We start from the raw sequence: 12419 nt of genomic DNA on the forward strand, positions 1-12419 counted from the left end.
GCGGCCGGCCTCCACGCCTGCTGGGCGGCGGCCAGGGGGTTCGCGCGGCCCAGGGCGTCGGGCAGGCCGGCGGGCACGGCCAGGGTCTGCGAGCTGCGGTCCAGCATGGAGGGCCAGCGGGAGCTCTTCTTGCTGAGGAAGGTGACGTAGCGGCAGACGGGGCAGACGATGGTCCTCTGCACCTGGCCGTCCACGCGCGTGGACAGCAGGTACTTGACCAGGCAGTCGTGGCAGAACACGTGGCCGCAGCTCAGCGTGCGGCTGGCGCCCTCCAGGTCGCGGAACTTCTCGTAGCACACGGGGCACTCGCTGCCCGAGCTGTCCTTGCTCTCGCCTTCCGACATGGCCACGCTGCGAAGGCAGGGCCCGAGCTGCGGGAGGGGAGGGCGGTGAGCCGCCGGGCCTTTCCCTCCTTCCCTACGCCCTCCCGCGCCTCCTGTGGGCTGCTTCCCTCTTTCTTTTCCACCTCTGCGGCTCCTCCCTGGGCGCCTCCCTGACTTGTATGAAGACCGGGACCTAGGGCCCAGGCCCCTTAGGAGGGGATGAGGGGAAACTGCTGGAAGGGGGATGGGGAGACGGATAAGGAGAAACCCCTGCCCCGTGAGACTGTGGTTAGAAGTGCATGGAATGTGCTGGAGGTGTAGCCCTGATACCTCACCCTCAACCACGCCGTGCACACGGGCTGAGGTCACCACCTCACCCCTTCCTCCTTTCATGCCGGAAGTGAAGGCAGGAGGACCCAGCCGTGCCCGCCAACCGCCCCCCCCCCACCATCAGCTAGGCAGATGCTCCCCCAGACTCAGCCTGGTCTCCAGTGTGGGTTTCTACCCAGAGTGGTCATCTTCCAGAACATCGTCCTGCTGCTCAGGAATTGGCTGATGCATTGGATCGGATCCAGCCATTGGATTGCATTCCTCTGTGCTAAGCGAGGCCATAAAGCAAGGACTGTTTTGAAAATAAAGCTCAGAACTTACACATCCAAATGCCTGCTGGCCCTCTGTGTCGTCACGGCCAGCAGCTGTGGGCTCGTACCTCCAGCTGCCACAGCTCACTCATTCTTCAGATTCTTACTGGGCTGCCTAAGGCAGTGAGAGAACCTCCTGATTAACCTTGATAAAGGCAGATTTTCATCCTTTGAAGGTATGTGTGGTAGGCTGGAAATGGCCAAAGCTGGGAGCCAAGCCTGATGAGAAAGTCACTAGGTGAGTTTTAAACTTTATCTGAGAGCAAACGTGGGACCCCAAAGATGTTCTCAGCAAAGCCAGAGCTGTTGGATTAAGTCCACAGCTCCCCGAGATGTTGACTTTGAAGGCAGAGACCAGCTTGGGAGGTCCAAGCGTCCTCACTTAAAAGTCCCCCATATCACGACTGTGTAGCCTCAGCTTCTCTGGATCAGCCTCTTTAGAAGGACCTGTGATCACCTGTCACTGGTATTTTCTTCCATCAAGGATGTAGACAATATCACCTGAACACAGGTAGAACTCTGTGCCAGCCGCCAGACCTGAGCGATGACCTAATGGGAACAGTATCAGTTACTAGAAAAGGCTATAGTTTCTCAAATCATAAATCTTTTGGGACCTCTCTCCTCTCTTGGTTTGGCTCTAAATGCATTTTGCCAAGTTGAAAATGTCCCATAAGGAATAAGGAGCAAAAATATGAAAAGATGGGCATAGGGGTCCTGGGACCCTGGAGTCAGCACAAAAACCTTTTCAAGCTTTGGTCTCTGGGTGATTGATGTGGCCCCCCAGGCTGGGGGTGAGGGTTTCCAGTGTTGAGACTCTGGAACTGAGTTCAAATCCTTGATAACACCCATTATTGTCTGTATAACCTCAGGGGAATTGTTTAACCTGAGCCTGTCCCCATCTGTAAGATGGGATTGATAATACTGTCTTCCTCTCAGAGTTGTTCAGAGCATTTTTTAAAAGATTTTATTTATTTATTTGAGAGAGACAGCGAGCACGAGCAAGGGGAGTAGCAGAGGGAGAGGGACAAGCAGACTCCCCGCTGAGCAGGGAGCCCAACACAGGTGGAGGGGGGAGGGTCTATCCAAGGACCTTGAGATCATGACCTGACCCAAAGGCAGATGCTTAACCGACTGAACCACCCAGGTGCCCCTGGAGTTGGTCAGAGCGTTAAGCGAGCTAGTGTGAGTGAAGAGTCTGGCACACAGTATGTGCTTGACAAATGGTAGATGTCATCGTTAAGGCCAGCCGAATCCTCTCCCCTCCTACCATCCACTTCCTCTCCCTCCCTCTCCTTCCCAATTGTTCTTTATTATGCAGATGACTAAAAAAAAATAACACACACCCCTGGCAGAGGGCAGCTCCCCTCAGATTAGAATAACAGTACAAGATGATGAAGACCTTTGGCTCCCCGCAGACTGGGCAACAGGTACAAGGAGAGATTAGGTAAGTGATGGGCAATAGATAACAATTAAGATGGTGATTCCAATGCTTCTGTCATTTATGTTTCATAACACACCTGCCAATGTCTAAACTAAACTGGGATTTTCTCAAGGATGACCATGATACTCTTAAGCCACCTGCTAACATGTCCCCCTACATTTCACAGTGCCCCACAGGCGTATGGCAGCAATTCCATCTATCCGTCCATCTGTCCACCCATCTATCAATCCATCCATCCATCTGTCCATCCATCCGTCCATCCATCCATCCATCCACCCATCTGTCTGTCCATCCATCCATCAACTGATCCATCCATCCATCCATCCATCCATCCATCCATCCATCCGTCCATCCATCTATCCATCCATCTATCCGTCCATCTGTCCACCCATCTATCAATCCATCCATCCATCTGTCCATCCATCCATCAACTGATCCATCCATCCATCCATCCATCCATCCATCCATCCATCCATCTATCCATCCATCCACCCATCTATCTATCCATCCATCCATCCATCCACCCATCCATCCACCCGTCCACCCAATTATTCAACAAATAATTATTGAGCTTCTGCTGTGTTCTAGCTACTGAACTTTGGCATTGGAGATAAGCAGGATCAAGAAGGTCCTTCATGAAACTTAAGAGCCTAGGAGACATGCATAACTGTTTTTGAAAAAGATTTTTTTTTTTAAGGTGGAATGATGATTAGTAGCTGAAGTTGTTTGGGTAACTGAGAAGTAGGTATCAAGGTAAGCAAGAGAATGAAAGCAGGTAGTTAAGAGGATGCTAGGGGAAGGAAGGGCTTTTGAGGTCATTTAGTTAAATCCAGTTTTATAGGGGAGAAGACCCACCCAGGTCCAGAGAAGGGGAAATGAGTTGGTGGAGGTCACCCGGGAAGGTGACAGAGAGGGAGATGGCAGAGAGAGAGGGAGGGAGGGAGGGAGGGAGAGAGGAGATTCGGCAGATGACACAGAGACATTAGCTGAGCTGTGAGTAGCTATTTAGCTGAGTCAGGAAGCACTATCCTCCTTGGGATGAGCAGGGGAGGGGGGAGGAGAGCCTCTAATTTTCATGGGAGTTTGAGGAAAAGTAAAAGGGATCCAGGTATGCAGAAGACATCCCAGGTCCCCACTGGTGGCCTCCCTGGGCAATCCTTTCTTCCTGGGCTTCAGGGGAGGCACGTTACTCATGCCTGGACAGTGCCGCCCTCCCCCACTTTCTACTCACCTCCCTTTCTCAGTCATTCCTTGCCCTCTCCCTCTGTGTGTCCCCCCATTTCTCTTGATTCCAGTTCATTCTTGATCCTTGGGTTCTCCTCATGGGCCTGCCTCCGTATGGGGTGCTAGGACCGGGGTGAGGGCAGCAGAGGAAATGCAAGGAACGTGCTCTGGCTTGGGTGCACTCGTGCTCAGTTACAATGTGAGACTTTACGTGCTGAAAGGCATCCCCACTGGTGCTTTAGGAACCTGTGGGAGAAGAGGCCTGGAAAGTCTTCCTAGGTGAGGTGGGACCAGTGTCGAGCTAATAATAAATAATTATAACAGCGACCATTTATTGAACGCTAATTATGTGCTTGGCATGGTGCATCCCTTCTTCGTGCAATCCTGACAACAACTCTGGGAGGTAGACATTATCCCCATTTTACAGATGAGGGAACTGAGGCTCAGGGCTTAAGTAACTTGTTCAAAGTCACTCGGCTGGCACAGGGAGACCCAGGGTGCTGGGGACTGCCGTCTCTAGTGAGGGTTTGCATGTCCCTCCATAGACGGCAGTCCAGACCTTGGTCAAAGGACAGCAGGATGACGGGATCGGAGACCCCAGCCGTATACCTGTGCAGAAACACTGATGTAGCAAACATCCATGGATGAAAATACCTTATGGGAGCTGCAGAATCCAGCCGGATGTGTAAATATGTAGAGCTTACCTCGTAAAGTGGTTTAAAAAAAAAAAAAGAATACCTGAAACTCGTTCCATCTTGGTCAACTCCCTCCTCAGAGTGACTCTAAGACTCTGAACAGGGGTGTCACTCCAGCCACCCGTGAATCAGGGGAGGACCAGGCTGGCCCAAGGGGGGGCTGACTCATGAAGCCCCAGTGCCCTGATTCACCCAGCCCATTGTGGGGACTGGTTGGGGGGTATCATCAGCCCAGGAGATTCCCGCCTCCCCGCCTCCCCGCCTCCCTGCCTTGGGACAGCGATCTCCGCGAGGCAGAGAGACACTTCTAGGCAGCTGGGCTTCCCTCCTGGGTTCCCCAAGCAAGGCCCTAGAGCTTCAGCTGTGACTAGACAGCACACACACACACACTCCCACACCCCTGTGCCCCTCCGGTTTCAGTGCAGAACCTTGCCAGGCTCTGGCTGGATCCCGCTCCCTCCCCGCCCCCAGCCAGGCCCCCAGACTCACTTTGGCCGGGACCAGGGAGAGCAGCATCCACCTCTCCGCCCCGTCCTCTGCGGAGCAGATCTGAGCCACCCACAGGTGCTGGGCAGACAGCTCGTCTTCCTGCTGCTGTCACCGTGACAGCCGCCGCTGAGGCATTTCCTAATGACTGAGCTGGTCGGGAGGACAGCGCAGGGAAGTGAATGTCGCCCAACCCGTTTGAGGCCAGGAGGCTCTTGGCGTTGCCCAGGGGTTTGGCAGCTGCTGGAGTCAGGTGATCTTGACGGGGATGCTCGGAGGGGAGCCCCCCGTCTGAGGGGGAACCCAGGGATGGGTCTCCCAATGGAGGCGGTGACCCAGGACCCCTCTGACTGAGGCTCCCCACAGGAGGGGTCTCCCCAGTCCAACAATAAGAAATTTATCCTCACAGTCCTTCACCCTCTGGGACCCATTTCAGTGATCCTCCCCGTGCCATGCACAGTGTGGAGGGGGTCACATCAGCCTCAACGAGGCTACGACACCCAACGTCATATACAAATATTTGGGTGATGTGTTCATATGCATTCGCCATTCATTGAACACTCAGAGGGGCTCAGAGCTCCCAAAGACCAAACACCATGGGGATAAAGAACGAGGCAGAGTAAAACCAACGAATTGGAAACACAAACCTGCCTGGAAAGAAATCCCTGACATCATGGGAAATAGGGGTAAGTTCCCAAACAGTCTGTAAAATATGATTGTATTTATGGAAGTTATATAATTTTTTTTATAGAGAAAAATCTGGAATAAGACACATCAAACTTGGTAGTAGTTATCTCTGGAGGGACTTTCTAACTTACATGTTTCTGTGATATTTGAATTCTCACCCTGTATGTGTGCCTTTTTCTTTTTTCTTTTTTTTTAAGATTTTATTTATGTATTTGAGAGAGAGAGAGAGCACACAAGTGGGGGAAGGGGCAGAGGGAGAAGGAGAAGCAGACTCCCCAATAAGCAGGGAGCCCAATGTGGGGCTCAATCCCAGGACCCTGGGATCATGACCTGAGCCGAAGGCAGATGCTTAACTCGACTGAGCCCCCCAGGCGCCCCAGGCGCCCCTTTGTGCTTCTTTTGTGATCAGAAAAAAATCAAGAATAAGGCAGGAACAAAGAGGGGGGAGGCGGGGGGACAAAGGGAAACCATTTGAGGGATTCCCTCCCAGCTTTCTCAGGACTAGAGGGTCAGTCCTCAAGAAGTTAGCNCCCAAAAAATTAGCCTTTTTTTTAAAAAAAAAAAAAAAAAAAAAAGAGCTTCCTGGATCCAAGGCACAGTCAGGAATGAGTGTGACTCAGTAGGATGCCCCAGGACGGCCCCTCCTTGACCTGTCCCGTCATGGCTTCTCCCATCACGGTCACCCTGAGGCTGGCTGGGGAGGGCAGTCAAGGCGGTGCACCCGGCCACCTAACCCAGGGACACGGACATGGCTGAGTGCCAACTGTCATGACAGTCCCTCGTGTTCTTTCCCCAGGAGCTGAAGGGAGGAGTTCCAGGCAGTCCCAGATTGAGCAAATGGCAATGCAGACTGCCCAGGAGGAAACGTGTATTTCAGATAAATAACAAATACTTCTTCAAGTATAAGTATGCTCAGTCCAGTACTTGGGACCTTTACTTACACTAAAAAATGATTCATTCTTTATCTAAGACTCAAATTTCACTGGGCATTCTATATAGTTCGTTCTGCAACTCCGGTCTCAGAGGTCTCCCCAGATTTCTCTCTTTCCATCAGCAATTCAAGGGGCCATTCCGTAGCTGGGGTCATGACTCTGCCTAGGCCTTTTGGGGGTTCCTGAAAAGGAGATTCAAATACTCATCCTCCATGCCCTGGGTGTCCCTGGGGCAGGGGACTGATCCAGGCTGGGCTGTCTAAATTTAGACTAATGCGATGTGACCCTGGAGTAACGTTTGGTTCCCAAGGCCCCCAAATCTCTTCGACCAGCCCTGCCATGAAGCTTGACTTTGCAGATTACTTTAAATGTGTAGATATTTATGACCATAGCCTGTCATGGTTTTGTTTCACAGTAAGAAATCAAGTTTAAAAATTATATATACAAATGTGTGCATAAATATATGTGTTACATGCACACACACGTACACACACACCTACGAGGGTAAACATATCAGCGGGAGAAACCTTAGCCTTACTTTATCAGGTTGGCTCTAGCCATCTTGCCTCTGAGAGAGTGGGACATAGGGCTGTTGGGGTTTGACAGGCAGAGGGGAATTAGCCATCAGGAAAGGTTGAGATCACAGGTGTAGGAGCCCGAAGTCTCTACACTATAGGACTGGGTAGTAGGGAGCTCTGGGAACTGAAGACCGCTCACTGCACGAGCTCTGTGTTCATGTAAAGAGAATGCACCATGTACCTTTGGTTAAGGTACTTAATCCCTTGGTGCCTCAGTTACTTCGTCTGGAAAATGGGGATAATATTACCTACTCTATAGAATTGTGGCGATTAAATGAATGGGTGCAAATAGTGTGCCTGGAACCACGCCTCTTACACGTTAAGGGCTCCCTCAACATCCCCTCCCACTATCATCGTTGTGATCATCGTAGCAAAAAGAGAAGGCCAAAAAAAAAAAAAAAAAAGAGAGAGAGAGAGAAGGCTAAAGAGGGATAAGAGGACTTGAATACCTCCTACGTCAAGGGGCCTGGCCAATCCGGCCCTGCCAATCTCGCCATCCCAATTTATAGTGTCCTGTCCTTCTCAGCAGAGAGGACAAATGGAGGCTGAAGGGTGGAAGGCTAGTTTTCAGCTCAGGAAGGGATGGGACCAGTGGCTCTGCTCTGGTCAGGCCATATTGGAGAGTTGTGTTTAGTTCTGGAGACACACTGGGGATGGTGTTGCTGAGGGACTGAAGGGTGTTCTGGGGAAGAGCCCAGCTGGATTGGGGATGGGTCTGGAGATCATTGTGGCCCCATAAGACCTTCCTTGGAGGGACCTCTCTGAGGGTAGGGAACTTGCAGACATGGGAGAATCCCGGCTGAGGCTGGCTGACCTGCCGAACGACTGTAGGTATAGTTTGTGTGTGAGATGAATGGCTGGACCAGGACACAAGTTCTCCAGTAGCAGAATCCCCTGGGGGGACTGATTAACCACACAGATTCCGAGGCCCTGCCTGGGACGTGTCTCGGGAGGGGCCTAGGGAACTATAGTCTATGTTAATTTTTTAATTGGATGGATAAATGAGTGGATAGAATGTAAGGATAGCGCTCGCTAAATAGTGAGATCTAATTATCGCATGTATGGGCTTTCTGTAAAATTCTTTGAACTTTGCTGTATGTTTGGAAATTATCATAATAAATGCAGGAAAAACTATTTCATTTCTTGAATAAGCCATACATTCAGATGATTTAAAAAATGTGGGGGGCCCATGTGGCTCAGTTGGTTAAAGCATCCAGCTCTTGGTTTCAGCTCAGGTCATGGTCTCATGGGTTGTGGGATCGAGCCCCGCATCAGGCTCAATGCTCAGCGGGGAGTCTGCTTTCAGATGCTCTCCCTGTGCCTCTGTCCCCTAAAAATGAATAAATAAAACTTAAAAAAAATGAAAGAGTGTAGGGGTGCCTGGGTGGCTCAGTTGGTTAAGTGTCCCACTCTTTGTTTGGGCTCAGGTAGTGATCTCAGGGGTTGTGGGATTGAGCCCCATGTCAGACTCTATGCTCGGCAGGGTGTCTGATTGAGGATTTTCTCCCTTCTCTCCTCCCTCCCCACTTGCTTGTGCTCTCTTGCACTTTCTCTCTCTCTCTGTTTCTCTAGAATAAATAAATAAATCTTTAAAAAAATTTTTTTAAAAAGGAAGGGTTAAAAGTCCTACAGGAGAGATTTCCTCCCCTCCTTTTTCCTTCCCTGTCCGCCCTTTTTCTGTGTATCCTGAAAGGTAACCACTAACTCATACACATTAGAGTGGCTGTTATAAAAAATAAAACAAAGCAAAACAGAACACCTGGAAAATAACCAGTGTTGGTGAGAATGTGGAGCAATTCAAACGTTTGGCATTGCTGGTGGGAATGTAAAATGGTGCAGCCACTACGGAAAACATTGTGACATTTTCTCAAAAAATTAAATGTAGGATTACCATAGGATCCAGCAATCCCACTTGTGGGTCTATACCCAAAACCATTGAAGGCAGGGACTCAGACAGATATTTGCACACCTGTGTTTATAGTTCACAAAAGCTGAAAGATGAAAGCAACCTGTGTCCACCAGCAGGTGAGTGGAGAAACCCAACGTGGGATATACATGGGACGGAATATTACTCAGCCTTCAACAAGAACATTCTGACACACATGTTCCCACTTGGGTCAATCTTGAGGACTCGATGCTGAGTGAAATAAGCCGGTCGCAAAAGGACAAATACTGTAGGATTCCATTTATATGAGGTTCCTAGATTTGCCAAATGCATACAGACAGAAAGTAGAATGGTGTGGCCAGGGACCAGAGGAGGGGGAAGGGAGTGTCATTTCTTAATGCGTCCAGAGTTCCAGTTTCGGAAGAAGAACAGGGTTCTGCAGACGGACAGTGGTGGTGGCTGCACAACGGTGGGAACGTGCTTCATGCCACTCGGAAGTGGTTAAGCTGTTCAATTTCATGTCCTATGTGTTTTACCACAGTTCTTAGAAGAGATAACCCCTGTCGTGGGGGGTGATTCTTGTGTGTCCTCTTAGCTTTAGGTCGACACGAGCAAACACAGATATTGGTTTGTATTCCTTCCCCACTTTTTTTTTTTTTTTTTTTTGCCAAAAGACCACATTGCGTGCACGCCTCTGCATTGTGCCTGTCTTCCTTGAATTTACATCTTGCAGCTTTCTCCACACTCATACACGTACAGCGTGTTTTTGGAATCCAGGTTTTTAGCAACTTCCCCGAGGAATGTCTGGGACCCGCTGGCCTGGGAGATGGCTGGGGTCCTGGGCAGCTTGGGGGGTGCTCCTTCCTCCAGGCTGGGTGGAGGAGGACCAGGAGCGGAGATGGCTTTCTCAGACAGGGGTGCTCCTCCCTCCCCATCATCCCTCTGTAGCACCCCCAGGGAAGTGGGGTTCCCACAGATCCCGGCTCTCTTGCTCCCCTGGAGAGATGCCGGGTGTCCAGCTGCAGGGACGCACCACGCTCTCTGCTCCACCTTCTCTCTGCCTGCTGTGGGCACGGGGTGGGGGTTCAAGACAAGGGCCACCCCAAGAGGATGGGGTCACTCCTGCCATTCAGAACCTTATGCCGGGGCCAACACTTTAATCAGAAAAGCAAAGGTGAGTCACCCCAAATATGGAAAACCAAAAGGGATGGGGGCCCCAGGGGAGAAACTTGGAGCCATAAACTGCACCCCGAAGCTGTGGAGGGTGGAGGATGTGGGAGAGGGGAAAGAAGAAGGTGATTAAGGTGAAGGCCAACCTGTGCAAGGGCGGCGGCTCTTGGTCTTTCTAGCACTGCCATCCGTGAGAAGACACCTGACGAGGACCGTCCTCAGCTGGACATGCTCCAGGGGGCACACCTGGATCACTGCCCGGGGCCTGATCAGGGATCCTGAGGGCTGCATTCCATGAGGAGACAGGAGGCCGTTGGACTGAATGTCCATATTCCAGCAATGGAGGCTCGCTCCGTCCTGGGTCTGGGTGAGGCTGGGGCAGGGTGGAGGATGGGAGGCAAGCTGGCTGTGGCCCTGTGTGTGCTCGTGGGGGCTGCAATTAAATGATGCCCGTGGGCCCAGAGGCGGGTATCTGTTTGCGTTGCTTGAGTGTGTGTGTGTGTGTGTGTGTGTGTGTGTTGACCCTCCTCCCGCTCTGCCTTTACTCGTCAGCATCTTGGTTGGCCTGAGGAATGTGGGCGGATGTGAAAGCCTAGCCAGGGAGGGCAGAAGACCCCAAAGTATGGAGCAGAGGAGCCTCTGGTCCCCAGGGAAGCCCACACAGAGACCAAGGCTTTAGTGGTCCCTGAAGATGCCCTGCTCCCCACCCCGGCACAAGCCAGCAGAGGCCAGCCACATGGGCCTCCTTGGTGAGGCTGCACCCCCCACCGTGTGGCCAGGGGACGACCCAGAAGTGGGTGCAGCCCTGATGCAGTTGTCAGGTCCTGGCCCTGCCTCGTGACAGCCAGCTCTGGGACCTGCTTCGGGGTTTCAGTTCATCCACACTGCTGTACATTTCCTAGGCTCACCTCCTCCCCCCAGGGCTGCCCAGGGCCTCTGAAATCTCTGTCTTCCCTGTTGCTTTCGTTCCACCCCCTTGGGCTCTCCCCATTTACTACATAGCCTGGAGCTGCTGATAGCACAGGCAAAACCTGGGGCCTTCGGACAGAAAACAAAGATGTCCCTTGTCCGGTCGAAGGCAGCCCTGCACCGGGCTTGGTAGGTGGAATAAGGGCCTCTTTGCATTCCCAGCTCCCCCCTCGGCCCTCAGCCCCCTTAGCCCAACTGTACCATGGTACGCAGCAGTGAGCGTTTTCACAGGTCTCTGCCTATCCTTTCCTCCCTCCCTCTGAGGGCATCCGCGGCTCCCCACTGCCCTCGGTGCAAAGCCCGCACTCAGCCAGCCCACAAGACCCTCACTGCCCTCCCCTTGGCTGTCTCACACCACGCAGCGTGGCCACGAAGTGGATTTCAGTTCAGATCCCTTGAAGGCCTTGGGCTTTTGGGGCTCTGTGACCTTTTTCATGCTTTTTTCCCTTTCTAGTGTAAACCCGTTTCTACTTCTTCACCCCCTTCCTCCCACCTGCATTTCTCTTAAGACCTTGAATGTGGGGGTGCTAACTCATCTCTGTAGCCAAGGGGCCTGGTATCCTTTGAGCCCAATAAATCAACATTGGTTAAATGAATAAATCTATCTTCCCAAGCCTAGCTCAAGGCTGGGGGCCTGGGGGCTGGGGCAGTGTGCCGGGCAAGTTTGGGAAACGTGGTTGTTTCACTTTCTGCTCCACACTCTTTTGGAATCCGCGCAAAAGTTCCCTCCTCAGGGGCGCCTGGGTGGCTCAGTCGTTATGCGTCTGCCTTAGGCTCAGGGCACGATCCCAGAATCCTGGGATCGAGCCCCACATCAGACTCCTCCACTGGGAGCCTGCTTCTTCCTCTCCCACTCCCCCTGCCTGTGTTTCCTCTCTCGCTGGCTGTCTCTCTCTCTCTGTCAAATAAATAAATAAAACATCTTTAAAAAAAAAAAAGTTCCCTCCTCAGAATCATAATGGGCTGAGAACCTCCCATCTGGCTGGCGTCAGGTGAATGAGCCCATCATGGAGGCTCAGAGCCTTACTTTAGCCGATGTTTGCCAATATTGTCTTTGAAAAATCGTGGTCTCAGGCAAGTTCTACAGGACGTGAGTCTGAGAAGGGGAGGGAAGATGGTTTGGGGATGAGGGAGGAAGGCCTCACCACTTAACGGTTTGTCTTCAGTGATTTTTGCCATATCAAAGTGCCCCATGTACGACTGTTTACTTGATTTGTCTTGAGAAAAGAAATAGAATCACATTTTATTTTATTTTTTTTAAAGATTTTATTTATTTATTCAACAGAGATAGAGACAGCCAGCGAGAGAGGGAACACAAGCAGGGGGAGTGGGAGAGGAAGAAGCAGGCTCATAGTGGAGGAGCCTGATGTGGGGCTCGATCCCGTAAC

General features: G+C 51.6%; 1 protein-coding gene across 1 annotated transcript in view; it reads right to left on the reverse strand.

Annotated features, from left to right (window-relative positions):
* Window positions 1-4931, reverse strand: part of RNF222 (ring finger protein 222) — a 5266-nt gene extending 335 nt beyond the window's left edge. Inside the window, exons 1-3 of the mRNA XM_034647277.1 lie at window positions 4814-4931; window positions 975-1079; window positions 3-371 (exon numbers count right to left, since the gene is read on the reverse strand). Of these exons, the coding sequence (XP_034503168.1) occupies window positions 3-344 (342 nt within the window). The 5' untranslated portion in view covers window positions 345-371; window positions 975-1079; window positions 4814-4931. The remainder of the gene's footprint in view (window positions 1-2; window positions 372-974; window positions 1080-4813) is intronic.
* Between the last annotated feature and the right edge of the window lie 7488 nt (window positions 4932-12419).

Source organism: Ailuropoda melanoleuca, chromosome 17 (assembly GCF_002007445.2).
Source record: "Ailuropoda melanoleuca isolate Jingjing chromosome 17, ASM200744v2, whole genome shotgun sequence".
Taxonomy (NCBI): domain Eukaryota; kingdom Metazoa; phylum Chordata; class Mammalia; order Carnivora; family Ursidae; genus Ailuropoda; species Ailuropoda melanoleuca.